The 26,400-nt window shown below is 67.9% G+C and overlaps 4 protein-coding genes across 6 annotated transcripts; 1 reads left to right on the top strand and 3 right to left on the bottom strand.

The window, feature by feature from the left end:
- The first annotated feature begins 39 nt into the window (after positions 1–39).
- Positions 40–3,062, top strand: MSS51 (MSS51 mitochondrial translational activator). Its single transcript, XM_038151307.1, has 6 exons — positions 40–478; positions 753–908; positions 1,135–1,259; positions 1,419–1,982; positions 2,445–2,538; positions 2,616–3,062. Exons 1-6 carry the CDS (start codon positions 186–188, stop codon positions 2,884–2,886), a joined length of 1,503 nt encoding a protein of 500 aa, XP_038007235.1. The 5' UTR covers positions 40–185; the 3' UTR covers positions 2,887–3,062.
- A 488-nt stretch (positions 3,063–3,550) lies between these two features.
- Positions 3,551–9,690, bottom strand: LOC119706980 (cytoplasmic phosphatidylinositol transfer protein 1-like). Its single transcript, XM_038151316.1, is given in 12 exon segments — positions 3,551–3,949; positions 4,907–4,970; positions 5,046–5,081; positions 5,083–5,202; positions 5,313–5,408; positions 5,495–5,566; positions 5,982–5,989; positions 6,156–6,244; positions 7,931–8,079; positions 9,052–9,100; positions 9,102–9,188; positions 9,190–9,690. Coding segments are annotated over 12 exon segments (1,134 nt in total). The 5' UTR covers positions 9,288–9,690; the 3' UTR covers positions 3,551–3,683.
- A 2,389-nt stretch (positions 9,691–12,079) lies between these two features.
- LOC119706979 (myeloid-associated differentiation marker homolog) lies at positions 12,080–13,798 on the bottom strand. Its single transcript, XM_038151315.1, is given in 5 exon segments — positions 12,080–13,214; positions 13,216–13,288; positions 13,291–13,332; positions 13,335–13,446; positions 13,448–13,798. Coding segments are annotated over 5 exon segments (1,176 nt in total). The 5' UTR covers positions 13,517–13,798; the 3' UTR covers positions 12,080–12,334.
- Positions 13,799–13,943: 145 nt separating this feature from the next.
- Positions 13,944–25,180, bottom strand: SEPTIN12 (septin 12). 3 transcript variants are annotated; one of them, XM_038151301.1, is made up of 11 exons: positions 25,063–25,180; positions 21,819–22,817; positions 16,703–16,915; positions 16,050–16,178; positions 15,806–15,887; positions 15,573–15,710; positions 15,054–15,171; positions 14,881–14,976; positions 14,667–14,763; positions 14,404–14,455; positions 13,944–14,301 (listed from the first exon to the last, which is right to left on the bottom strand). In XM_038151301.1, the coding sequence occupies exons 1-11, from the start codon at positions 25,163–25,165 to the stop codon at positions 14,157–14,159; spliced, it is 2,172 nt and encodes a 723-aa protein (XP_038007229.1). In that variant the 5' UTR covers positions 25,166–25,180; the 3' UTR covers positions 13,944–14,156. The 3 variants fall into 3 exon arrangements, with proteins under 3 accessions (XP_038007229.1, XP_038007231.1, XP_038007230.1); XM_038151303.1 differs by lacking the exons at positions 21,819–22,817; positions 25,063–25,180 and adding an exon at positions 19,982–20,223; XM_038151302.1 differs by lacking the exons at positions 21,819–22,817; positions 25,063–25,180 and adding an exon at positions 17,552–17,705.
- Between the last annotated feature and the right edge of the window lie 1,220 nt (positions 25,181–26,400).

Here is a 26,400-nt window from a genome sequence, read left to right on the forward strand (position 1 = left end):
CGGAGCGGGTTGGCCCGTTCCCGGGGAGGGGATGCCCAGAATAGCTCCGCTATCTGATTCCGAGGGGCCGCGGCCGTCTGCACCGCCGGCTCCCGGGAGCTGACATTTGAGCCCGGCCGCGGGACGGGACGGGACGGGCGCCGGGACTGCCCGGGATCTCCTGGCGCTGCCGGCATAGGAGCGGGATGGCGGGCGGGAGGCGCCGTGGGGGTGGCGGGCGGCGCGGGGGACCCCGGCAGCACCCCGGGACCCCCGGACCGGCCTCCTCGCCCGCACCTCTCTCTCCTGCAGCCACCCCGGCCCAGCCAAACGCAGGCGGTGCCCCTAAAACCGGCCGCTCCAAGAAGGCCCCGGAGGAGCCAGCGGCGAGGGCTCCAGACGTGGACTCGCTGGGCTTCCAGGCCATGGACCGCAACGTGCCGGGGCTGTCCCACGTCATCCTGCAGAAGCTCAACATGAAGAGCTATGAGGACTACAAGTGAGTGAGCACCCATGGGTGCCTATTCCCCACCCCCTCCCCCATGTGTCCCCCAGCAGCTGGAGCAGCTCCCGTGGCTCATCCCACCCTCCCAGGACAGCCCACGGGGAGCTCTAATGGGCTCCTGGGTGGACCCTCCAGAGTGCCTGACTCCCTGTCCCTACCCAGGCCAGGATGCTCCTGACTGGAGCTAAAAATCTTGGCAGCCTCAGAGGATATCAGCCCCACCGTTGTGGCAGCGGGCTGGATTCTGCTCACCCTTTGACATCTGCAGGTCTGCCATGGATGGGAGGAAGAGCGGCAGCGATTTTGGCATCCGGACGTATTTTGACATGTTCCAGAAGATGGAGGACACCTTCAAGTTTTGTGTTGAGTGCAAGAAGCTCCCCAGTGCCCTCCCGGACCCTAAAAGCCTCCGGCGTTGCAAGAGGTATGGTGGGGAGGTGGTCTGGTGGCACAGGGATGGATCCATCCCTCACTTCCAGCCTGGTGGCTGGGGTGAAGTGAGGGGTGTCTGACCCCAGTGCCCACCTCCAGCCACTGGGCACCCCTAGGAACAGTGTCATAGCCCTGATAGGGGGTGACAGGGAACCAGGCTCAGTGGGCTGGATTGTGCTCCCCCTCCCCATGGCTGGGTGTTCTGCCTGTCTGCCCAGGTGCCAAAATGTGTACTACTGCGGCGTGGCGTGCCAGCGTGCCAACTGGCCACTGCACAAGAAATTCTGCAAGAAGCTGAAGCTGGTGGCCCTGGACCGGCTGGTGGAGTGGCTCATCTTCACAGGTGAGGCATATGTCCCCCTGGGATCCCATCCCGGGCTGCACAGGTCCCACGGTGGGATGTAGTATCCCTTCTCCAGCCCCACTCCCCCAGCACCGGTGGGACAGGCAGCCTGGGCTGTGGCACCACTACCGTACCCTCCAACCTCCTCCTGACCCCCAGGAGACATCCCGTTTCCCACGGACACCTGGACAAAACCTGCCCAGGACGTGAAGGGCTGGGAGGACTGGTTCTCCATGCAGGAGCAGCTGGAGGAGAAGCTGGGTGCCATCATGGCCGGGCGGTACATGACCCTGCTGTGGGCCAACGCCGGGAAGCCGCGGCCAGAGGACATGGAGCTGCGGGAATCCATCCGGCGCCTGGTCACCGACTTCCACTCGCGGCCGCTCACCATCGGCCTGGGACTGCGGCTTTTTGGCATCGACCCCCTCACCAGGCCCCTCACCGTGCACGTGGTGGGGGCTTCCCATGTGGAGACCCTCAACACGCGGCTGACAGACTACGACGAGCTGACACGGATGTTCCCAGGGCACCAGGGCGTGGAGATGGTGATGGTGGGGGTGGACGTGGTGGACGGACCCATCATGAGGCCACCCCTGACCACGCTGGCGCCCCGGGGAAAGGTCTATCTCAGCAGCTACAAGGGGCTCTACCATGACTTCTGGGAAAGCCACGTGGAGACCAAGCTGGCTGCCCCTCCTGACCTGGTGGTGGGCTTTCACCCGGGTGAGTTGGACCCTCACACCCTGCTGCAGAGATAGGGACATGCACAGGGCACATGGGCTCAGGGACCACACTGAGCACCCTGGCAGCACCTGTGGCTGGGCCTGAAGGTGGCCTGGGATGTGCTCAGGGCTTTGCACCAAGGCACAATGGGCAGCTGGGACGACCCCCTGGGACATGGCTGCCTTGTCTCCCCACCAGGCACTCTGTCCCCTGCCTGTGTCACCCACCTGCAGGTGAAACGGATCCTTCCCTTCAGGTCTTGGTGCTGTGGCTTAGCCCAGGACCCAGAGTTTGGGATGCCCCACATGCTGATGGGAAGCCAGACCCCGCCTTGCTGAGGGCTGCCAAACTCACTGCATACTTGGGGTGTCCAGCACCGAGAGGATGCATTTGGAGCCGGCTTTCCCGGGGGCCAGGGTGGGATGGGAAAGAGGTGGAACCTTCTTGGCTGTGTCCCCACAGGTTTCCATGCCTGCCCAGACCTGCTGGCAGGCTGGCTGCCCACCCTGCTGCTGCTGCGGGACTATCGCCTGCCCGTGCTCTTCACCGTGTACAGGTGAGCACAGCCCCACCCACAGCCCCGGTGGGCCGGCACAGACACCCGGTCACCGTGCCTGTGCTCTCTTCTGGCAGTGAGCAGGAGCTGAAGGCCTCCCTGCAGATCCTTGTGGAGCTCGAGATGCACATCGTGGGTTATGCCAGCAACCCCTTTGCCTCACTGCGGCCCGAGCAGGTCTACTCGAGCCCCAACAAGCCGCCCGTCTACTGCAGCTCCCACTACATCGCCCTGCTGGGAGCAGAGGCTGTGCCGGGGGCTGAGGAGCTGGAGGATGATGATGACTGGCAGGGAAGAGAGCCCAGTGCTGCTGCTGCGTCTGCGGCCATTGCCCCGGGGCTGGGCTGATTCCTGCCTGCCCTGACCACCCAACCCCCAGGGCCTCGCTGCCCGTCCAGGACCCCATCCTGGGATCAGCGATCCAGAAATGCCTCACTGCACACATGGAGGCCTGGGGGATGCAGCACCCCAGCGCAGGCATGGCGCCCTTCCACAGCACCAAATAAATCACTATCAGCAACCAGCTGCCATGTCTCGAGCTTTATTTCCAAAAAGGCCTTTGTTTTCCTAAAGAAAATGAGGGGCTGAGCCCACCCCAGCCCCCCTCGAGCAGCCACGGCCACTGGAGGGACAGCGAAGGGGACCCTGACTGCGGGACCAGCCGTGCACAGGACTGTGCAGCCCCTTGGGGTCCGGTGGGGAGCCCCAGCCCAGCGCTTGGCTGTCGCTGTCACCCTCACCGAGCCCCCACGCTGGTGCCTACCCTGCAGGGCACTGCTCCAGCCTGGCACCGGCCACCAGCTCGGCCACCAGCTGGCACCTCCCCACTGCTCGCCAGCCTCGGTGGCCCGTGCGGACAGCAGGGCGGGTGGAGTCGAGGGAAGCAGCTCCCGCGGCACCGCCCGACGCTGCCGGGGACCCGCGCTGGCCTGGCGTCCCCTCCCGGTGCAGCCAGCGGGTCTGGCATGGCAGTGGTGGCAGTGAACCGCGTGGGCACCCACGGTGGCTCAGGGAGGCCAGCGCACTCCAGGGCTGCCAGCGCCCTGGCAGCGGGTCCGGGTCCCTCCCTGGGCTCTTCGCGTGTCGGGGGGGGCAGGGTGGGCGGCAGAGCTGGCACAGTCCAGCACGGAGTGGCACTGCCGGCGTCACTCGGCGCCAGCGCGTTCCCGCAGCGCGGGCAGCGTCAGGGTCTCCGGCGCCGACTTCTTCCGCGGGCGAGTCTTGGGGGGAGCCAGGAACTCGGGGGCCTCGTCGCTGAGGGGAGTGGAGGGGGCGCTGGCAGGGGCCGAGTGCGTGGCCGTGGGCTGCCCCACCTCGCTGACGGAGATGGCCGGTGCCACCAGGCCGATGAGCTCGTTGGTGGCCTCCTGCGTCTCCTGCTCGTAGCGCCGCACCTCCTCCATCGTCATCCCTGCCGAGCACAGCCGGGCTTGGGGCCGCTCGGCACGGCCGCCTCCGGCACCCCCTCATCCCGGGCAGCCTGCGCCCCGCGCCCCGGCTCCCCACCGAGCTGGGGGACAGGAAGGGGACAGGAGGACGGGCAGGGAAGGGGATGCTGGGCAGCAAAGCCAGCTCCCCAACTCCAGCGCCAGCCCAGCCAGCAGACGGGAAGGGATGGGCAGGCGACGCAGGCAATGCAGGCAGGGGACACACAGGGAGGGCAGCCGGGAGGGGGGATGCTCCACCGCGGGGTGCAGGGGGGGCACAAGCCCCCCTGCCTGCACCCACCCCCAGGCAGCAAGGTGGAGTCCGGGGTGTCTGTCCCCGGCAAGCAGAGGGGCTTAGGGGTGCTGGCTCCCCAGCTTTTGGTTTGTGGCCACTTGCATCTGAGTCTCGAAGGCCCGGACCTCTTCCAGGGACATGTCTAGAAGGCAGAGAGCCACTCACCGGCATGGCCTGGCACCCGCTGCCAGCTGTCACTAAACCTGGGGCTCCCATCCCCGTGCCCGCACATGACAGTCGCCTGCAGCGCGTGTCCCTGCCAGAATGGGGGTGCAGGCAGCACAGGCAGGGTAATGGGACCCCTCTGCGCGTTCTCCCTGAGGGGTGCAGGGGGGTGTGCAGCGTGCGGGGGTGCAGGCAGGGGTGAGCTGGAAGCACAGGCAGTGCAGGCAGGGCAGGCAGGGCAGGCAGCACAGGCAATGCAGGCAGCACAGGCAATGCAGCCAGTGCAGGCAGCACAGGCAATGCAGGCAGTGCAGGCAACACAGGCAGTGCAGGCAGTGCAGGCAGCAGTGCAGGCAGCAGTGCAGGCAGAGGAAGAGCAGGAGCTGTGGTGGGGTCAGTGGCATCAGCAGTCTGACCTGCAGCCCCTCCCTCCACGGGCACCGTGTGCCCCCCTCCCCACCGTGTGCCCCCACAGACTCACCGCACCACTCGTCCACCCAGGCGAAAGCCTGCCGGTGCCCGATCAGCAGGATGTCCCGGATCACCTGCAACACCACGGGGGTCAGCACCCTGTCACTGCCTCCCCAGTGCCCCCCAACCCCCCTTGAGAGCCCCCTCACCTTGTGCACGAACTGCTCCACCCGTGTCTGCAGCCCCCCACACCTCAAACTTGACGCTCACCAGTTTGTAGGAGCACATGATGGGCTTGGTGTGCTGGCGCCAGCCCTCCCGCAGCGGCCCCCGGCCCGTCTTGGCCGAGCTGAAGAAACGGGGGTCCTGGGGAGATGGGGAACATCAGGGTCATGAGTCCCCCCTCGGGACAGGAGACAAGGGGGTGGCTCCAAGGGGGTGGCTCCAGGGAGCTCCCTTGGCCCCAGCCCTGGTACCTCCAGGCTGCGGTAGTAGCGCTCAGGGATCTCATCGAAGGCGATGTCCAGGAAAGAGACCTCGTGGTCGCCCAGGATTTTGTCACTGTGGAAGATCTAGGGATGGGAGGGAGGATGAGTGACACGGACCACAAGTCATGAGGTGATGAGTTTGCCAGCTCTCAGCTGCACTGCTCACTCACATTCTCGCTGTCCCCGCAGTTGTCCTCGTACTTGGTCTCGATGTAGATGGAGAACTTGGGCAGGAAGGAGCACTGCAGGGAGTGGCTGTCAGCTGCTCCCCGAGGGACACCACTCCCAGGGATGCCCACCCTGAGGGACACCCCACCCCGAGGGATACCCCACACCCAAGGATGCCCATCCCCAAAAGATGTGCAGTCCAGGGACTCTGATCCTGAGGGACACCCTTCCAAAGGACACCCAACCCTGAGGGACACCCACCTCCAAGGATGGTCATCCTCAAGGAACACCCAGTCACAAGGACACCCTCTCCAGGGGATTCCCACCCCCAGAGAAATCTGAGCCCCAAGGGACACCCTCCCTGAGGGATGCCCACCCCTAAAGGATGTCTGTCCCAAAGGACACCCACCCCCAAAAATGCCCCCTCAGCACCCCGTTCCCAGCCACCTGCTGGGGGAGGGGACAGGTCATCCCATGCCAGCTCCTTACCGTGTACTCTGCAGGGACACCATGGCACATTGGCATCACAGGGTGGCATCACCAGGTGATATCACAGAGGAGAGAGGGAGCAGTGAGACCGGGGGCAGCTCCTGTAGCCCCCCCAGCAGTGGGCAGTGACAGGGTGCCCAGGGGTGCCCGTCCCACGCCCTGCCTGGGGCTCACCCGTGATGGTGTAGGGGTAGTAGTTCCAGGCCTTCTCGGTGATGTAGAAGATGCGGGGGGTCACTGCCCGTGCCCAGCTTGGCAGTTTGCTGTGGGCACCGTGTCAGGGGACTCCCTCAGCACAGGACATGGCTGGTGCCACCCAGCCCTGCACTGCCAAGCACAGCCTGGCTCTGGGACCCCCATTCCCACCCCAGGAACCCCACCTGCTACGTGGCACACTCACTTCCACCCCAGGGACCCTCACCTGCACCTCAGGACCCTCATCTGCATCCCAGCACCTCTCCCAGGAGCCACTGCCACCTCCCCAGCACCTCCATCTCCAACACTGTCATGTGCACCTCAGGACACTCCCAGGGACCCCTGTCACCTCCCCAGGACCCTCACCCCTGCCCCAGCTCCTTGCCGTTCACCCTCATCTCCACTCCAGGATGCCTCCAAGGACCCTCACCTGCACCTCAGGACACTCTCAAGGAGCCCTATTACCTCCCCAGGACCCCCATTTACAGCCCTGGACCCTCACCTGCGCCTCACAACACCCTCAGGGACCCCTGTTACTTCCCCGAGACCCTCCCCAGTGCCCCAGCATTCCCCCACCAGAGACCCCTGCCACCTCCCCAGCACCTTCATCTGTACACCAGGACCCCCCAGGGATCTGTGCCAACTCATCTCCACCCCAGTGCCCCTCAGGTTCCCCACCTCCTCCCCAGGCACCCTGACCCCCCCTCCCCAGGAAACACCCACCCTCCATCCTGGACCCTCACCCCTTCCCCAGGACCCCTGCGCCTCCCCAGGGCCAAGCCCTCTGGGTGCTCCTGTCCCCTCCCAGCACCCCGGCAGGATCGGGCCCCCTGGGGAGTTGGGAGGTGGGTTTTGATTAATTTTCAGGTGTTATAAATAAATTTCAGGCCAGAGGGGAATCGTGAGTGCTGCAGCTAAAAATAACCCGTCTCACACCAGCAGCTCCTGGTGGGGAGCAGCCCGTGTCCGCAGGCAGCTGAGGGGACATGGGGACAGTGCTGCTGGGGGCCAGCCACTGCCCCACGGTGACACCCCCAGGGCCAGGGCATTGCCCAGCCCCAGATCAGGCACCCAGCAGCGCCCACAGGTCAGTGCCCCCCAGAGAGGGGGGGTGCACCCCTGCGAGGTGGGTGCATGTCCTGGGGTGGGTGCACCCCATGAGAAGAGGGCAGCCCCCCAGAGAGAGGGTGAACCCCTAGGATGTGTGCACCCTGGGACATGGCTCCCAAAGATGGGTGCAGCCCCTGAAGACAAGTGCACCCTAGCAGATGGGTGCAGCCCCCCAAGCTCAGAGCACCCCAGGAGATGGGTACACCCCGAGAGATAAGGGCAGCTCCCAAAATTGGATGCACACCCCAAAGATGGGTGCACCTCAGGACCTGGGGAGACACACACACAAAGCCCTTGAAGATGGGTGAGTGCCTGGGAGATGGGTGCAGCCCCCCAAGATCAGTGCAGCCCCCCCAAGATCAGTGCACCCCAGGAGATGGGTGCAGCCCCCCAAGATCAGTGCAGCCCAGGAGATGGGTGCAGCCCCCCAAGATCAATGCACCCCAGGAGATGAGGGCCCCCCGGGAAATGATGGAGGGAGCCCAGGAAATAATGGGGGTAATGCTGGGAACCAGCCACTCTGCAGCATGTCCAGGACCCAGGAAGGAGGTTCCTCAGGAATTTTGGAGGAAGAGCTGGGGCCACCCGCTGCCTGCCCATGCCCGCCCCCCCGCAGTGCCCCCCAGCAGCCATCACAGGCTCACCTGGAGAGGTGGACTCGCTTCTCAGTGAACTGCCCGGGGCCGTGCACCGGGTCCTCGTGGGGCTCGTTCTTCACCACCTCCACGCCCTCGCCCTTCTCGCTCTCCTGGTGGCTGTGCTTGCTGATGGTGTAGAGCTGCCCCACGCGGTACTGCAAGCACAGAGCCCGCCCTCAGCGCCACCGGCCCCGGTGACCGCCCGGCACTGCCTGGGGGCTGAGCCTCACTGCCCAGAGGGGAAACTGAGGCACGGAGCAAGAGGTGGCAGAGCCTGAGCCGTGCAGCGGGCAGGGGGGTCCTGGGGCACCCTGTGTGACCTCCCGTGTCCCTAGGCTGTCCCAGCTCCCAGGCAAGGGCTGGATCCTGCTCTCCCAGTGCCTTGCAGAATTCCTGGAGGTTTTCTGCTTGGCAAACCACCTGGGAGCCAGGGAGAAATGTCTGTATGATATTATCTATAGGATATATCTGGATGTGTCTGTGTCAGGCATGTAACCATGGGGGTGTAGATGTGTGCTTGGTGATGCAGCTGTGCAATGAGGGTTGGACTGTTCTGCTGAAGATCCCATCCACCACGGCAATCGCCAGCAGGATTTTACCACCCTGCTCTGCCTAAATGAAAACCTTCCCCAGGTGCCTCCAAGGAGGGATGGCACTGCCCAGGGTGGGCACTACTCCCCAAAACGTAGGCACCGGGGAGAGACCTTAGCCCAGGGGTGCTGCCAGCTGCAGCGCTGTTTGCCGGTGCCATTCAGGCTCCCTGCCGGAGCAGAGATGGAGTTTACGGTCCCTGTCATGCCACGGACACTCAAACCCCCGGTGCCCTCCCCGTGCTGGTCCATCCCCTGGTCCCGCTGTGCCCCGGTGCTGCCGTGGGGCTCTGTGCCCCGAGGTCGCCGTGCCCAGGGACGGGCTGTCCCCCCACCCGCGCCCCAAAGCACGGCTCGGCCCTGGCACGGAACATGCCGAGCCCATCCCATCCCTGCCACCAGCCGTGCCACGAGGAGACAGCAAAGGGCTCGCCGCGTCCCTTCCGGGGCAGGAACCGCTCCCCTGGCTATGAGACCCGCACCCAGCCCTCCCCCGGCGCGTCCGTGCCCGCTGCCGCCCCGCGCGGCCCCGCGCACCTCCTCGGTGGTGAGCGGCATGCAGATGCGGTACTCCTTGACGAGCATGGTGACACCTCGGGCACGGTGACACGGGCACGGCGGGCAGGACGGGGGTCAGGCGGAGGCGTGGGCGCTGCCGGGGACACGGCTCATGCTGGGGCCGCGGGCAGCGGGCGGGGGGGACGCGCCCCGCCCCAGCACCCCCAGCTCGAGGCAGCCGCCCCGCTCCCGGTGACTTCACGAGCCGTTGCCATGGCAGTGGCGTGAGGTCACCCGTGCGAGGAGCAGCCTGGGTGTACCCAGCTGGGGACACCCCGGCACCCCAAAACCCCGCCGGCCTTAACCCCTTCCCTGCCAGGCAGACAAACGCGTCCCCTTGGAGCACACGTGTCCCCCCAAAATAGGGTGCCGCCCCTTCGGGGTGCCACGTCCCCACCCAGCTGTGGTGGCCAGTGTGGCAAGAGGGTTGCAGGGACATGAGGATGGGGTCAGACTTGCCCGATGCTCCTGGGGAAGCACCTCTGGACACCCACACCGTCCTGTCCTGAGGGGTGCTCCCAGGAGCAGAGGATCGTGTCCCTGATGGAGGACATCCCTTCCCTGGGCAGGAGTTGGATCCCCTTCCCGGAGGCTTCTCCCAGTACCTGTCCCAGCCAGCACCCACCCTGGGGCTGCCCCCCAGCACCCACCACACCCATGGCACTGCCAGGCTGTCACACTCCCAGGGCTGGGGATGCTCGGAGTGAGTACCAGGACAGCTCAGGGGGCACCTGGATGTGCCCCGAGCCCCACAGAGAAGGGAGGGGATGTGGGCCCTCCTGAAAGTCACCATGGATAGGGGGTCAGGCCTTGGAAGGGCAGATGGGGGCTCACATGGGATTTTGTCTGGAGGCCACTTGTCCAGCTGGGGACACAGGGACATCCCTGTGGGTACAGGGTCATAGCGGGACACAAGGGCATCTTTGGGGGCATCGGAGGACACAGGAGTGTCCCTGGGGCCACAAAGCCATTTGAGGCTAGAAGGGCATCCCTGGGGGACGCAGGGACACCTTGCTGACGGGGCACAGGGCTGGGTGCTGGTGCCAGGTGCAGGAACCCCAATACCGCGGGCAGAGACGGCCCCGGCAAACGGGAGGGGACACCGCGGGGACTCACCGGAACGCTGCAGGGCACGGCATTCCCCTCCCCATCCCGGCAGCTCAGACCGGCCCCCGCCGGGTGGAAAAGGAGGAGCCCCCCGGCCGGGCTCAGCCGCCCCTTCCCCACCGCTGCGCGCGGCCGCGTCCCCCCCGGGCCGGGCCCCGCCGCCCCCCGCTGCCCGCACTCACCGGCCCGCGGCGGTGCCCGCTCCCACCGCCGCCGCCGCCGCCGTGCCCCGGCCGTCCCGGGCCGTGCGCAGGAGCGAGCCGCCCCCCGCACCGCCTCCCGCGCCGCGGCACACCGACCCCTAGGGGGAGGAATGCACCGGCACCGCACCGGCACCGCACCTGGACCGGCACCGCATCGCACCGGCAACGGCACCGCACCGGCAGCGACACCGGCACCGCGGCCCCTCCGGCACCAGGGCTCCTCTGGCACGGCACAGACCGGCACCGGGGCACCCCGGCACGGCACAGACCGGCGCTGGGGCTTCCCGCGCCCACCAGCTCTCGGGTCCCTCCAGCGACCCCCAGCACCGCCGTGTGCCCCAGCTGGGAGATGCCCCGTGGGGCTCCTGGGCTGTGCCCCCCTCCCGGGAACCCCCACAGCCCCTCCAGCCACTCACCTGCACCCCGCTGCCAGCCTGGCCTGTCCCCCCAGCCTCACCACACCCCACGTGCTGGCACTGCCCACGTGCCACCCACAGCCCCAGGTTACCAGCACAGCTCATCACCAGTGACACCGCTGTCACTCTCTGCGCCTCCCGTCCTCCTTCCTCTGCGAATTTCCATCATCCTGGGCATTGTTGTACTGGGCTGTGCCTCGCCACTGTAATTTTCCTGATATTTCTTCCCAAAACTCTGCTGTTCCCTCCAGCCCCCCTGCCTGGGGTGCAGGGAAGTGGCCCATCAGTGCCAGCATGATGGCCACTGTGGGGACAGGGATCGGGCAAAGGGGACACCCCCCAGGCCACCTGTGGTGCTGCCATCACTGGCACTGCTGGGACCCAGGGCTGCAGTGGCCCTGGCACTGGCCACAGAAGTCCCACCTGCCCAGGCACTGGGGCACCTGTGGGTTCTTTTGTGATTGCCAGTCTGTGCCACCTCCTGGTTGTGGGGACCCGACTTTGTGTCACCCTGTGAGCCCCAGGGCAGTGGTGATGGGCCCCGACACGGCCCTGGCAGCCCCAAGGCAGCAGGGATGGCCCCAGGCTGTGGCCAGGACAAGCAGTGGCAGAAGGAGCAGCGTGGGGACAGTGGCCCCAAAACCTGCCAGGGTGCCCCACGGGCACCCATCCCACATCCGGGAGAGCAGTGCCAGGAGCTCTGCCTGCAGGCACACCTTCCCTGCCTGCTCTGCACCGCTGCCTTCTTCCCACACACCACCCTGTGGTGTCACTGTCCCCCGTGGTGTGTGTCAGCACCCCCAGCTCTGGTGGCACTGGGTGGCAGCCACCCCCCTCCCCATTTCCCCCCAGGGAGGGGACACCACAGCATTCCCCAAAGGGGTACTCCGGCCTTCATGGCTGGGACCAAAGCCAGCAGGGCTCCCACTGGGGTAACCGTGGTGGTGACAAGGACCCGGCCATGCTGGTGACAAGTACCTAGTGGGCTCTCAGCCCCCCCAACAGCTGCATTCCTCCTGAACCTGTTTGGCAGGGCTCTGTGGAGGTGCCAAGAAAAAGGCATCCGGGTTGGGCTTATCCTGGTCATGCCCTGCTTCACTCCAGTGCCGAGTCAACAAGGAGTAGGAAGGGTTTTCTGGAGCCTGGTGCCCCCACAGTGCTGCTGGTGCCCCCCAAAGTCACCCACGGCTCCCAGTGCCAATGGTGCCCCCCAGTTTTTTACCCCCCAGCAGGGATCCTGCAGAAGGTTGGGAAGGGGAAGAAAGAGGAGGCAGAAACAAGTGAAAAATGACCCAATTTAATCCCAAAGCCCCCTCAAGCTCCGGGGTTTCGGGAGCCCCTCGTGGCCTCTCCAGCCCCCCCCGTCTGTGCAGCCCTGGGGTCTCGGGCTGAGCGCACCCCTGGGTCACCCCCTGGCTCTCTGCTCCAGCACGGGGACAAGGAGCTCTCCGAGGCATCCGGCCCCTTCCTCAGCTCCGCCCGCAGCCCCGCACCGCCGCCCGCCGCACCAGCCGCCCCGAGCCCCGCCCCGAGCCCTTATGGAGGCGCCCTGAAAAACACCATCCTGGTGGAGTAGACCAGGTCCACCAAGTAGGCGATGAGGTTGAAGATGGTGAGGAAGGTGACCCCCAGGTGCTTGTTCCACCAGCAGTCCGTGTGGCAGGGATCCGGGCGGCTCCGTCCCCGGAAGCTGTAGAGGGGCCACAGGACGATGGCAGTGAGGTACATCAGCAGGGCCAGGAAGTTGTAGCCCACCAGCACCTTCTCCAGCGGGCAGGGAATGTAGGTGAGGCAGCGGCCGATGGTGAAGATGATGATGAGGAGGGTGAAGATGAAGCAGATGGAGTAGACGGCCACGCACCACATCAGGCCAGATTCCCTATTGTATTCATCCAGCAAGGAGAAGATCAGGCAAGCCACATAGGCTTCGAAGACCTTGAGGAGCCCAGGCACGGTGGAGAGGAAGCTGCTGATGTCCCCGGGCTTGGCGCGGGTCAGCGACACCTCGACGGCGTAGGCGAGGAAGCAGAGGCAGGAGGCGGCGGTGGCCACGGCCTGCCGGGCACACAGGCTGCCGCTGCAGGGGCTGCTGATGAAGGTGGCAGGGAAGACCACCGAGGAGGTGAAGACCATCAGAGCGGCCAGCATGGAGAAAGCCGAGGTGAAGTCATCCCAGGAGAGCGGCAGCAGCGGGTAGAGCTCCAGCAGCTCCAGCAGCAGCACCAGCAGCGTTACGGCGAAGCAGAAGCACCAGGTGAACATGCACCACGTCCCGTAGGGACCCTCAAAGTGCCCGGTGGAGGCCACCAAGCTGAAGGTGAGGCAGGACAGCACGACGGCGAGGAGCCGCGCGATGCCCACCCAGGAGGTGAGGGCGCGCAGGTTCACCGTGGCCATGGTGCGGCCGCTCTGCCCGCGCCGCGCCGGGCAGTGGGCGCTGCCCGCAGCCGCTCTTCTCTGGCCGCTGGGCAGGGAGCCACCAGCCCCCCGAGCCGCCCGTGCCAAGGACCCCCGGCTCTGCTGCCGCTGCCACCACGCCGGCGGCTGCTGGGGCTGGCGGCCACGGCGGCGGGTGGATCATTAACGCGGGGCTGGGCAAAGGGCGGGGACGGCGAGCCCGGCGGTGGGGCCAGGGCGGGCAGGAAGCCGCCATGTGCCACCGTCCTGGCAGCGAGCTCCTGCCCTGCCCACGACAGGAGGTACAAAAGGGCCTTTCATGCACCCCTAGAGTACCGGGGGGGGGCACCCCGACACCTTGACAGGTACCAGGGCTTGGCAGCCAGCGGGGCAGCACCCACTGGGTCCCCCGAGGGGTTTAGGGGCTGCACCCATATGGCGCCCCTGGCAGGGGGGTGCCACGGCTGGGTGTAGCCCCTTCACACCCTTGCAGGCAACATCTCCACACCCCTTTGGCACCTCCGTTCCCCTCCCGGCACCTCCACCACCTGATAAGCGGCTCAAAGTCCAGCTGTGCCAGCTGCCTCGCTGGGCAGGGCGGGTGAGGTGGCCATGGGGAGGGCATCTGCACCCTGGTCACACCCCATAGGCAGCACCTCCACTTCCCCAGCGTGCCTGGGGGACCACAGCAGCCGGAGTAGCACAGGACAGGGGTGGCACATCAAAAGTTGGGAGTCCAGCAGAAGGGTGAAGGTTGAAGGCTCTGGATTAACCTTTAATGTCACACAGGGTCCAGGGGGTCTGTGCCCATGGCAGAGCTTGGGGATGAGGGACCCATGTCAGGGCAGCTGGGCACTCTTGGGGGGGCTCTTCACCCCAGGCAGGTTCCTGGCACAGCCATGGTGGGCAGGGGTGGGCACTGCCATGGGGTCCAGTGGTGGTCTGGGGGGCACAGGGTGGCTCAGAGGTGGCTGCTGGCCTCGCCCTTGCCGGGCAGCCCATTGAGGGGGCTCAGCCCCGGCCGGTTGCTCTCGTTCAGCCGCCGCACGCGGTAACTCTCGTAGTGGACGTTGTGGGTGATGTCCTTCAGGTCCTGCAGATGTGACCTGCCCAGGGTGGCAGGGGGAGGAAGGGCATCATGTCAGTGTCCCCCCACCCTGCTGTCGCCCCGTGGGATTCCAGCACTCCCTACCCTGTCCCCTGCTTACCGGATCAGCAGGTCCCGCAGGAGGGGGAACTCGCAGTGCGCTGGGTTCTCCACTGCAAAGCAAGGCAGAGGGGCAGGGTTGGCAGGAGAGCTCGGTGGCACTGGGATGCCCGGGCAGTGCATCCTGGCACACTCTGGGTACCACCAGAGCACAGCACAGCTCCGTGCCACCTGCCATGGCTCGGCACCCGCCCCGGCAAGGACACACCGTGGGTGCTGCTCCCTGCACCTGCAGGGGCTGGGGGTGTGAGGGGCTCTGCTCACCTTCGATGATGCCCCACTTGGTCTTGCGGCCCAGCACCCGCTTGCCGTTCACCTGGTGCTCCTGGTCTGCCCCCACCACGGCGAAAGGAATCTTCTCCTGTCAGCAGAGAGGCTGTGCTCATCCCAGGTGCTGTCCCTGGGAGTCCCCAGGGTCCCTGTCCCCCACCCCGCTTCCCAGGGGCTGGCCCCTCCATCCCAGCACCCCGGCACTCACACGAATCCTGTCGTTCAGGGCCCGGTCTTCGGGGTCCTGGTCGAAGTCCTCCTGCGGGTACACGCTGATAGCGTGGGTCTTGAGGTCCTCCTGGATCTGCGGGGCACAGGGCTTGAGCTGGGGCTGCGGGGGACATGGGGCGGCCTGGGAGCCCCCTGGGGACCCGTCCTCACCCGCTGCTTGAACTCTGCCCGTTCCTCCAGAGTGAGCGTGTCAGCTTTGGCGATCACCGGCACCACGTTGACGATCTTGCTGAGCCGCCGCATGAACTCCAGGTCCAGCGGGCGCAGCCTGACAAGGGCCACCGTCACGCCAGGGTGTCCCCACCTCTGTCACTGGGGGTGACCCCACCACTACCACGCCAGGGTCACTCTGAGGTGACCCCAGCACTATCACCCTAAGGGACCTTCCCCACTACCACCCCAGGTTGATACCCTATCTCTGTCACCCTGGGGTCACCATCATCCCAGGGTGGCACAACCACCCCACAGTGACCACCCCGCCACTGTCACCACAGGGTCACCACACCACTACCACTCCAGAGTCACCCTGAGGTGCCTCCACCACCATCACCTCAGGGTGGGGTTATCACCCCAGACTCCACCACCATCACCTCAGGGTGTTCCCACCACCATCATCCCAGGGTGGCACAACCACCCCATCACCTGTGGGTACTGTGAGAGGGGGCTCACCAGTGACCTGTCGGGGGCACAAAGTAGACGCATCCATGGACGCGGGTGTCCGGGATCTTCCTCTTGCGGGTGATGAGGATCTCCTCCCGCAGGTATCTCTCGTACTGCTCGTTGATGTATTTGATGATGGGGTCCCAGCTGAGGATGAGGAGTTGAGAGACAGCACCTGAGCTCAACCCCTACCCCAAACTGCCACCCACCGAGCTGGGTTCCTGCACTCCATTGTGTCCTACCAGTTCTCATTGTTGATCTGGTCCCCAAACCCTGGTGTGTCGGTCACCGTCAGCTTCATCTTCACCCCCTTCTCCTCGATGACTGTGGGGCAGAGGTGGGTCGGGGGGGAAGAAACATTGGGGAAAAGCAGGGCACCAGGCATGGGAGATGTTTTGAGGCTGTGAAGGGAGCTTCACACCCCCAGCCCAGTCCCCTGCTTCTCCCAAGGGCTGGTGGGACCCGATCCCGAGGTGGTGACCTTACCATGGGTGATGGACTGGAGTTGCACTGTTTTGGGAATGCGTTCCTCCTGGCCGGGCTGCGAGGATTTGCGGCTCACCTTGGACTTGAAGAGGGTGTTCACCATTGTGGACTTCCCCAGCCCACTCTGCCCTGAGGGGACACCGGCAGCTCTGGTTTGTCCCCCAGGGCAGTAACATCTTGATATCCACCTGGGAGCAGCCCAGAGTTTGGGATACCTCTGGTTTATCCCCAAATAAATTTCTTCCCCAAGGCAATAACCCCTTGGTATCCACTTGGGAGCATCCCAGATGTTGGGATAGTCCATTTTATCCCAGAAACATATTTGTTCCCAAGGTCATAACCCCTGGTACACATCTGGGGGCATCCCAGATTGGGCTAGTCTGGTTTATCTTCCAAACAAATTTATTCCCCATGGTGACAGCCTCTCAACATCCATTTGGGAGCATCTGAGAGGCTGGGATGAGCTCACCTTTCAGCATTACTATGCTATGTGGTATGGGATATTACTCATTTTCAATTGTTTGCTACTTAAATCAGTTAAAACCACTTAAATTTCCTTAAAATTCTTTAAAAGCATGATTTCCCCTGGCACGGTGGAGTCGGAGCCAGTATTCCCACCCTACCCAGGAGCAAACCCCACGCCCAGCGCTCACCCACAACCATGATGTTGAACTCAAAGCCTGTCTTCATGGTTTTGATTTTCATCTGGTCGAGCACAGCTTCGATTCCCACGTATCCAAAGAGCTGGCAGCCCACGGGGCCGGGCGCCATGGAGAGGGGCACCGCCCCCTCCTCCTCCTCCTCCTCCTCCTCCTCCGGCACGGCCGGCGGCTCCATGCTGCTCTCCTCGGGCTCCAGGCTGCTCCCTGCACCGCGGGGTGGGCAAAGGGGGTGAGCCTGGACCCCCGGGTGCCCACCCCTCGGTGCCCACCCCTGCGCCGGCAGCGTTGCCCCAGCAGCGGCCGTGCCGGCGGGCGCGCAGCCCCGGCGCATTCCTGGGAGCCGGGGAGGCTCGGCATGGCAACGGGGGCACGCCACCCCCCGCCGCGCCGAGGGGTCCGAGGAGGTGCCAGGGGCATCTTTGGGGTGGTCGTGCCACCGGACCCCACGATGCCACCGGTTGCCCTGCGATCATCGGGCACCGCGGTCACGGCCGGCGCCTTTGCCCGGCGCCTTTGCCCGGCCCCGCGGCCACCCGCGCCCGGCGGCCCCGGCACCCCCGGGGGCTGCGGCCCCAGGGCAGGACGCGCCACCCCACAGCGCACCCACGTTGCACCCTGGCATTGGGCATCGCGGGCGCCGGGGGTGCAGCGCACAACCCGGCACAACCCCGAGCCCCGAGGGACCCGTGGGGTTCGCCCGGGGGACGGTGCCCGGAGCGTGCCCCACACCGGCGGCCACCGGAGCCGCGTGCCCGCCCCAGCCCTTTGTGCGGCAGCCCCAAATCCCTTTCTTCCTTCTCCTCCTCCTGCTTCCCAGCACGGCCATTGTTCGGCTCCTACCTCGGCGCCGCGGTGCCCTCGCTCAGCGCCCCGCTACGGCCGGGGGGGTCCCCGGGGCGCCATCCGCGTCCCCATTCCCGGCGGCGCCGCAGCCCGGCCCCTTCCCTCCGCCAGCTCCCGGCTGGCACCAGCCCGGCTCCGCCGAGGCTGCGGCTCCCACGCATGACCAGCATGGCAATGCCCGCCCCCCGCAGCCCCCTCCTCACCACAGCCGAGCCCCTGCGCCCAGTTTGCCGATTGACTGGTGGGTGGGGAGGGCTGTGCCCTCCCAGCGCATGGCACTGCTCGGCCTCCCAGCCGGGCCAGCACGGATGGGGACCCCTCCCACGGCACAGGACACCCCCAGCCCTCGCTTTGCCCCCATCACCCCGTGAGAGGCCGCGGTGGCCCTGAATGGGAGCGGGAGTGCTTGGCCGTGGCTACGATCCCCACTGGCACTCACGGGCACCGGGGACCACCCTGCACTGTGCCCCCCGCCCTCCCCAGCTGCCCCTGTGCCTGGCCCCGGCACGGCAGGGTAGGACGAGGGGTGGTGGCCCTGCCACCCGCCCCACTGCCGCAGTGCCCCACGGCGCTTGCGTCCCCCCACGCCGCAGCCTCCCCCGTATGTGCCAGGCGGCGCTTGGCACCGGCGAGGCTGGAGCGGCAGCTTGCGATGGCCCAGGCTGTGAGGGACCTGCTGAGCCCGCGTCCGTGTGCCACGCAGCCGGGAAAAAGGGACATGTGGGCAGGGGCCGGCCTGAGCCAGCCCGGGGTGCCAGGAGATGATAGAGATGAACACCCCCATTGCCATGGCAACGGCATCCCGGCGTGGGAGCCACCCGGCACCCTGCGCCCACTGGGTGCCAGAGTGAAGGCAGGCTTGGGGACAGCACTGTCGCATGTCCCAGCTGCCCCTGCGCCCCCTGGGTCGGGATGTTCCTCGGAAGTGGTGAAACAGCCGCGGATTTCCTGGTGACAGCGGTGACACCCGGCTGGGGGGCTGGGGGAGGGCAGGATGCCCACTCCGGCCGGGATCCACCCACCCAGCACCGACCTTCCCAACAGGGTGTTCCACAGGCTGGCAGCGACGTGGGGCGAGAAGTCCCTGTCAGGGAGAGGACCCCGACAATTACTGCAGCCGTCCTCCCCGGGAGGCATCGACCCCCCCGCACCCCCGCCCTGGCCTCCCTTCCAGTCCCTGCCAGCCTTGGCAGTTGCCAGGACAGATCCAGAACCAAGTGGTGCAGCCGCTGAAGCCAACCAGGGTGGCTGGGCACTGCAGGCAGGGAGCAGGCGGGATATCCAGGGTGGCTGGGCACTGCAGGCAGGGAGCAGGCGGGATATCCAGGGTGGCTGGGCACTGCAGGCAGGGAGCAGGCGGGATATCCAGGGTGGCTGGGCACTGCAGGCAGGGAACAGGCGGGATATCCAGGGTGGCTGGGCACTGCAGGCAGGGAACAGGTGGGATATCCAGGGTGGCTGGGCACTGCAGGCAGGGAGCAGGCGAGATTTGGCTCCCCCCAGCTCCCCGGGGTGGTCCCCAGGCTGCAGCCTCCACGCAGGGGCTCAGCCACTGCCCTGCATCCTGCCAGGGGCAGCACCAAGGAGACAGCCACAGCCAGAGGGTACGTCCGGGGTGGCACTGGGAGCCGCACCCACCGCTGCCTCCCCCACGCGTCCGGAGCCCCCCGTGTCCCTGCCCTCACTGCCAAAAAGCCCCGCGGGTAGTGGCCAGCAGCCGGGTGGCCACGTGGAAGCTCTTTGGCATCCCCGCGGAGCCCCGGGGCAAATGGCTCCTGCAGCCAGACCTGTTCCAGGACTCATCATGGATACTCTTGTTTTCCAGACAGGGACAAGTAATCCCAGGTCCGTGGTCTCCTCCATGGATTTAATTACCGATGCAGGGTTAATTGGCCAGTTCCCCGGGAAGCCTGTAATAAAGCTTGAAGGGTGGAGGGTGCTGGGAGAGGATGAGCTGGGACAGGAGTTCCCTGTCCGGCTGCTCACCACTGCTCCAAACCGAGCAGCCGGGCACGGGATGGGGAGAGCCTGGCTCTGGGTCCAGCACAAGGGAGCTGACCCTCTGGCAAAGGGATGGAGGTTTTGGGCATGCACCCACTGCCCCGGCCACACCACAGCTCTACCTGCCCAGCTGATCTGACCCAGAAACACCAGTGCCTCTCCCAGTGCCACACACGACCTAAGGGGACAGTGGTGACAGTCCCCATCTGCAGCCAGACTCGGAGCCAGCCCGTCCGTCTGGCCGTGGGAGCCACGGGACGGGGCTGGGGTGGCTGGGGACTATTGGTGAGCAGAAGCAGAAGTGAACCATCGAGCGAAACCCTGCGCCTGCAGCGCTGCTGGGGACAGGGGACAAGTCACCCAGCCCCGGTGGCAGCACCCTGTGCCCGCACACCGCCCTGCCCGCTGCCACCACGCCATCCCTACCTGGGCGAGCCGGCCGGAGCCGGGGCTGCTGCCGCCGAGAGCTGGTCACCGGGGCCAAATGGCTCCTGGGGTGCAAGGCAGAGGGCGGCTGCTGCCCACGGCTCCTCCTCCGCTCCTCCTCCTCCTTGCCTCGGGCCCTGCGTGGGCGACCCGGCGTGGAAGTGAAATGCGGCGGCCGGCGGCTCACTGGGAGCTTCCTCCTGCAGGGTGTGGGACCCACCGTGCCACGGTGCCCCGAGGCCACCCACGGGTGTCAGCGGCTGGGGGCCGGGGTGGCCTCCCGGCAGAGGAAACGGCGCGTTCCCACCTCTTCCTGGCAGAGAAAACGCTGTGCCCGAGCAGTGTCTGCCAGCCCCCTGCCAGTCCCGGGCCATCTGCAGGGCAGCCGGTGCCACCCACTGCCCGCTGGCTCATGTGTCCCCCCAGCCTGGGCACGCCATGCTCGGCTGCCGGCCACCAACACGGCTCTGTCCTGAGCACTGTCCCCTCATCACCCCGGCTCCATCCCGAGCTGCATGTCCCCATTTCCCTGTCACCCCAGCTTGCTCTTGAGCACCGTGTCCCTGTCACAGCCCTGAGCACTGTCCCTTGTCTCCCTGTGACTCTGGCTTGGTCCCAAGCGCCCGTGTCCCCGTGACCCCAGCTCAGACCTGAGCACATCTGCATCACCACGGCTTGGTCCTGAGCACCGTGTCCCTGTCACCTCCTCTTAGCCCTGAGCACTTTCCCTTTGTGCCCCCACCAGCTCCGCTTGGCCCCCAGTACTGTGTCCCCATGTCCCGGTCACCTTGGCGCTGCCCCGACTGCTGTCCCTTTGTGTCCCCATCACTCCTGACTCAGCCCTGAGCACCGCATCCTTGTCCCCATCACCTGTCTCAGCCCTGAGCACTGTCCCTCAGTGTCCCCTTCACCTGGCTCAGCCTCGAGCTCTGTTCCCCCGTGTCCCCGTGACCCGGGCTGTCCCCAGCCCCATCCCCGGCCCGGGGAGCCGCGGGCAGCCGGGCTGGCTGGGCAGCAGGGCCACGGGCGTAGCTGGGGGATGATTCAGCGCGGCCCGGAGCAGATGTATGGATGCCTTCGCCGCGTCAGTACTTAGGGCCCGGCCACGGCGGCTCCGCGACAGCGCAGCGAGACGGGCAAAGAGCCCCGAGCGCCCAGCCAGGGAGCAGCGGCGGCGGCGGTCCTCTCCCGGCCACGCCGGCGCCCTCCGGCCCTCCTGGAGCAGCCGCCGGGAAGGGGGACACTCGGCTACCCCTTCCCCGAGCCTGGGGACGGGCACGGGCCTGGCAGCGCCCACCCCGGCACGGCGGGAGCCGAGGGCACGGCACCGTTCCCCGCGGCACCGGGCGCACGCCGAGCACGCCCCGGCGCACCTTGGCCCCCCGCCACCTCCCGCGCCCCACGGGGAGGGAGGAACGGGATCCAGCCCCGTGCCGAGCCAGGAGGGATGAGAGGGGAAGAAAGCGCTGGACGCGGGACAAGATCGCGGCGATAGGCGGCACGCGCGGGGCCGGCCGATGGGGCACATGTGTCCCGACCTGTCTCCCGCGCCGGGAGAGCAACCAGCGCCGGGGCGGTGCGGGCGGCTCGCCAGGCACCGCGGGGACGGGCGGGCCGGGAGCGCTGCCAGCTCCGCGCTCGGCTCCTTCGGCCTCCCACAGCCAGCGCGCCCCGCGGGCCCCGGCACGGGGGAGCAGCGAGCTGGCGGGGCGCCTGTCCCCAGAGTCGCTGTCACTCCACGCTCTCCCCGGCATCGGCTCGTGCGGGGTTTTGGCAGCGCTGCGCCCGCCGACGGGGGCCCGACGGAAAGAGGGACGGGGACGAGAACGAGTCCTACCGTGCTCTGGCGTCACCGCTGTCCCGCTGCCGTCCGCAGCCTCGCCGGGAGCCGCTGCCACCACGCAGGGTCCCCGCGGTGCCATCTGCCCGGCGCTTGGGGGGGTGCCCGGGGCCGGCAGCAGCACCGGCGCCCCCGGGAAGGCGGGCTGGGAGCTCACTTGCACCGTCTGCGGCTGCGACACCAGCCTGAAGGTGGCGGGCTGGGGGGCTGGCGGTGGCGGCCGCCCCTCTGCCCTCGCCTCGGCCGGGGCTGCCTCTCCCTGTCCCCAGGGCTGAGCAGGGGCCCGGCGGGACGGGGTGGGGCTGGCGCCGAGGGTGACCCTCCGCTGCGGCCGGGACACCGTGCGGGGAGCCATGTCCCATCCCCCCGGCCCCTCGGGGAGCGGGGGCAGCCCCGGGGCTGTCTCTGTGCCATCGTATGGGGGCCGGGCGGAGGAGGAGGATGAGGAGGAAGGCTGGTGGGTGCGAGGCTGGGCTGCGGAGCTCTGGGTGCCCCACGGCGTCCCCAGGCCCGGTTCCTCGGCGATGTGCAGGTCCAGCGCCGGCAGGGAGCCGCGGCTGGCGGTGGCCCCGCGGAGGGGATGATCCAGCTCCACCGGGAAGACGCTGCCGTGGGACGGGACCTTCTTCAAGCCGGGGCCGGCGGCCGGGGGGCTGCCCGGTGGCTGGGGGGGCCCGGTGGGCGCGGGGCTCTCCAGGCTGGAGGACGAGCTGCGCTGGCTCTCCCCGTCGCTGCCCGGCCCCGTGGCCAAGGCCTGGCGGGTCTGGAAGGAGGCGGCGCGGGCGATGCCGGTGCCGCCGGTGCCGTGGGCTCGGCCGGTGGCCAGGCCGGTGCCGAGCCGCGTCCGCAGCACGGGACTGGGCACCGGGCTGGGGCCGGTGCCGCTGCCCAGGCGGGGCGGGTGGCCGGGCTGCAGCGGCTGGCGGCCCTCGCCCGAGGACAGCAAGGAGCCGGCTGTCTCGTCCCCATCCTCTGCCTCAAACGACTTCTTGAGCGCTGGGGACAGAGAGAGAGATAGTGGCACCAGAGTGGTCCCCGATGGCACCCGTCCCCTGCCCTGCCCCATGTGTGTCCCCCATCACCCAGAGGTGCCCCTGGTTATGATCCCGTCCCACCGAGGACCCCAGCCCGGCGCCAGCTCCTCCCCAGCCCTGCGGCGCTGTCCCCGAGGGTTTTATCATTGTTCCCCGGTTGATCTGGCCGGTGCCGCCGGCTCCCCTCGCAGCACACTGCCCGCTTTATTCCCCCTGAAAGGGATCCGGCCGAGTAACCGGATCCCCGCCTGACCCTCTCCCCTCTCCCCCTGCATCCATCCCGGCAGCCGGGGAGGATTCCTGCCCTTTCCCGGGCCTTAACCCTGGAGCCCGCTGATGGCAGGAGGGCCAGCGCCATCACCACGCTCGGGGACTGTCACATCCCGTTCTGGTGGCCGCTGCAGCGTCTCCCACGCGGTTTCGCAGCAGCCACGAGCCCACGGCACAGCCCCGGGTGCCAACGCGCCCCCCGCGGGCCCCTCGGCTCCCCGGGGTACCGCAGCGCCGGGCCCGGTGCAAAGCTCCTGCTGCCCCCGCTCCGGCTGGCACAGGATATGGGACCGACCCCAGCGGGGTGACCCCCGTGAAGCCCCCGCGGTGCAGCCGCTCCCTCCTTTCCCCCAGCCCCGCAGGAGGCTCCCCAGGAGCTGCTGCCGGCGCTGCCTGCGGGGCTCCGCACGGTGCCGGCAGCCGGGAGAGCGCGGGGGGCCCAGGCTCCCCCCGGAGCCTCCCTCGCCCTCGCTGCCAAGCGGCTGCTTCCCCCCGGGGGGCTCCGTGGGGGCGGCCCGCGCTGCGCCCCTTCATCCTCTCCGCGTGTGCCAGCCTGTCCCGGCACCCACCCGCTGGCACCAGCCCGCCCTCACCCTCCTCCTCCTCAGCCGCGGTGCCGGCGGCAGCGGGGTGCCGAGGGTCCGTCCCTGTCCCCTCCCCCGGTGCCCCCGTGCCCGGGGCAGGGCAGGGGTCAGAGGCCGGGCTGTGGGCGCTGCCGATCACCGCTCTCCCCAGGGCGGGTAATTCCGCGGCCGGTCCAGCCCTGCCCCACCGGCCGGGCTGCCGGGGGCCACGGGGTCACGGGGCGGCGACCCCCTCCCCACATCCATGTCTGTGCTTTGTTACCGCCCAAAATGCCTCCTTTCACCCCAAACCTGCCTCTGGCTCCTGACCCAGCCCCATCCAGCTGTCCGGAGTGATGGCAGGGGGGAGCAACGAGAGGATGCAGGGCAAGGTGGGGGTGGCAGGCGCCTGGAGGGTGGCAGAGGGCAAAGGGGGGGTGGCAGGAGGTTTAGAGGGGTGGCAGGATGCCCGGGGGATGGTGGCAGGTAAAGGAGTGGCGGCAGGAGGTTCAGCGGGGGCTTGAGGGGATGGCGGGGGGATGTGGGGGTTTGGCGGGGGCTGAGGAGTGTCAGCCGGCAGCGGGGGGGTTAAGGTGCCCGGGGTAGGTGCACACATTCCTCCCCGGCGAGGGCAGCAGCAGCCCCGGGGTCGGGTTTCGCCTCCCGCCCCCGGCCCGGCCCCGGCCCCCCCTGCAGCCCCCGGCCCGGGGTAGAGCGCGCACACGCGGGGAGCGCGCACGGGGACACCGCGGGCTCGGGGGGGTCCCACAGCTTCCCCCGCTCCCTGCAGCCTCGGTCGCCCCCTTGCCCGCCCCGCAGCCGCGCCCCCCGAGAGCACCCCTGCATCTCCCGGGCTGGGGGGCACAGCAGCCCCACTCGATGCTCAGGCCTGGGGTCACCCCGTGTCCCCGCGATGTGCAGCCCCCGGGGGCATCACCCCCCGCCCCCAATACCCAGCCCCCGGAGGGGAGCGCAGCCCCCTACGGCGCTGAGACCTCGGGGAGCCCCCAGGCCCCCCAAGATGCCCAGCTCAGCATCCCCCCCAATCCCAGCCCCCTGTGCGGAGCGCGGCCCCCACCGTGCTCAGCCCACCCCAAGATCTCCATCCCGGCAGCAGCAAAAGCTCCGGACCGAACCCCAGGGCCCGATGCTCCCCCCCGGGGGCACCCCAGCCTCCCCAAAAAGCCCAGCCAGCAGCATCGCCCCCAAAATCAGCCTCCGGGCGGGGGAAGCGCAGCCCCCCACGATGCTCAGCCCTTGAGGGGCACCCTCGGCCCCCAAGACGCCCGGGCAGCAGCGTCCCCCCCCGGGGACATCCCCCGTTCCTCCCACGGCACCCAGCCCCGAATGGGGGTCCCCGCGGGGGGGCCGCACCTTCGAAGTCGGAGAGGATCCCGTCCAGGTGCTCCTTGACCGAGAGCCGGGCCATGGCGGGGCGGGGGGGGCCGGGGCTGCCGCCCACCCGGGACCCCCGCATGCGGAGGGGGCAGCGCGGCCGAGCCCACCGAGCCCGGGACGGGACGGGCCGGCGCCGGCTGCCCTCGGCGGGAGGGGAAGGAGGAGGGGAGCGGCCGGGGGAGGGGAGGGGAAAGGGAGGGGAGGAGGAGGTCCTGCCTGCGCCCCCGCCCCGGCCCGGGACCCCCCCGCCTCCCCCGGGCCGGCCCCCGCAGCTCCGCCGCGCCCGCCCCATCCCGGGGCGCTGGGATGCTGCAGCCCCCGGCTGGGGGTCCCGGGCAGCCTGGGGGTCCCAGAGAGAGCCGGGGGGAGTTCCTGGCCAGGCTGGAGGGCTCCGAGGAAGGCTGGGGGGCCCTGCCGGGCTGGAGGATACCGGGTGAGCTGGAGGTCCCGGAGAAGCGGGGAGGGAGCCTGGCCAGGCTGGGGGGCCCGTGCAGGCTGGGGTGCCCTGCCAGGCTCCAGGGGCAGGGGGTTTCAAGCAGCCTGTCCTCCCCAAGTTCTGCATCACCAGGAATTCCCAGCTTCGAGCAAGAGGAGGAAAATGCTCTGGAACAGGCAGGGCTGCTGTCGCTGTCTCCCGGCTGGGTGTGGGGTCTTTGCTGGAGTGTCACCACCCTCCGGTGCGTCCCTGCCCGGGACTGTGTCCCCTGCTGGAGCGCCTGGAGCATCCCAGGGGACTGCGCTCCCCACGGGCATCCCGGTGCCCTGCCCACGGCGCGTCCCACAGGGTGGCACCGGCGGCACCCCGGGGCCAGGGCTGCGCTGGGGCTGCCCCCCCCCCCCCGCCCAGGGCTGGGCCCTCCTTCCCCCAGCCCGGCTGCCAAGGGTTAACCCCATCCCAGCCGCGGCCCGGGGCCGGCAGCAGGGACACAGCCATGGAGCCCTGCTGGGCCCAGCCCTGCTGTGGAGACACAGGACAGGGCCAGGGCACGTGGGTCACGATGGTGGTGGCCTTGGTCGTGGCCAGGCTTTGGGGGCGTTCAGAAGTGCCACTGGCCCATAAACCACAGGATTGTTGTGGTTGGAAAAGTCCTGAGATCATCAAGTCCGTGTCCCTCAGCACTGCCAAGGCCACCACTGCCCCATGTCCCCAAGTGCCACATCCAAGTCTGCAAACCCTTCCAGGGATGGTGACCCCACCACTGCCCCGGGCAGCTGTGCCAGGCCCTGACCACCCTTCCATGAAAAAACTTCCCCAATATCCAACCTAAACCTCCCCTGGCACTTGGGGCTGTTCCCCTTTGTCCTGTCCCTGTT

This window comes from Motacilla alba, chromosome 14 (assembly GCF_015832195.1).
Source record: "Motacilla alba alba isolate MOTALB_02 chromosome 14, Motacilla_alba_V1.0_pri, whole genome shotgun sequence".
In the NCBI taxonomy this organism is placed as follows: domain Eukaryota; kingdom Metazoa; phylum Chordata; class Aves; order Passeriformes; family Motacillidae; genus Motacilla; species Motacilla alba.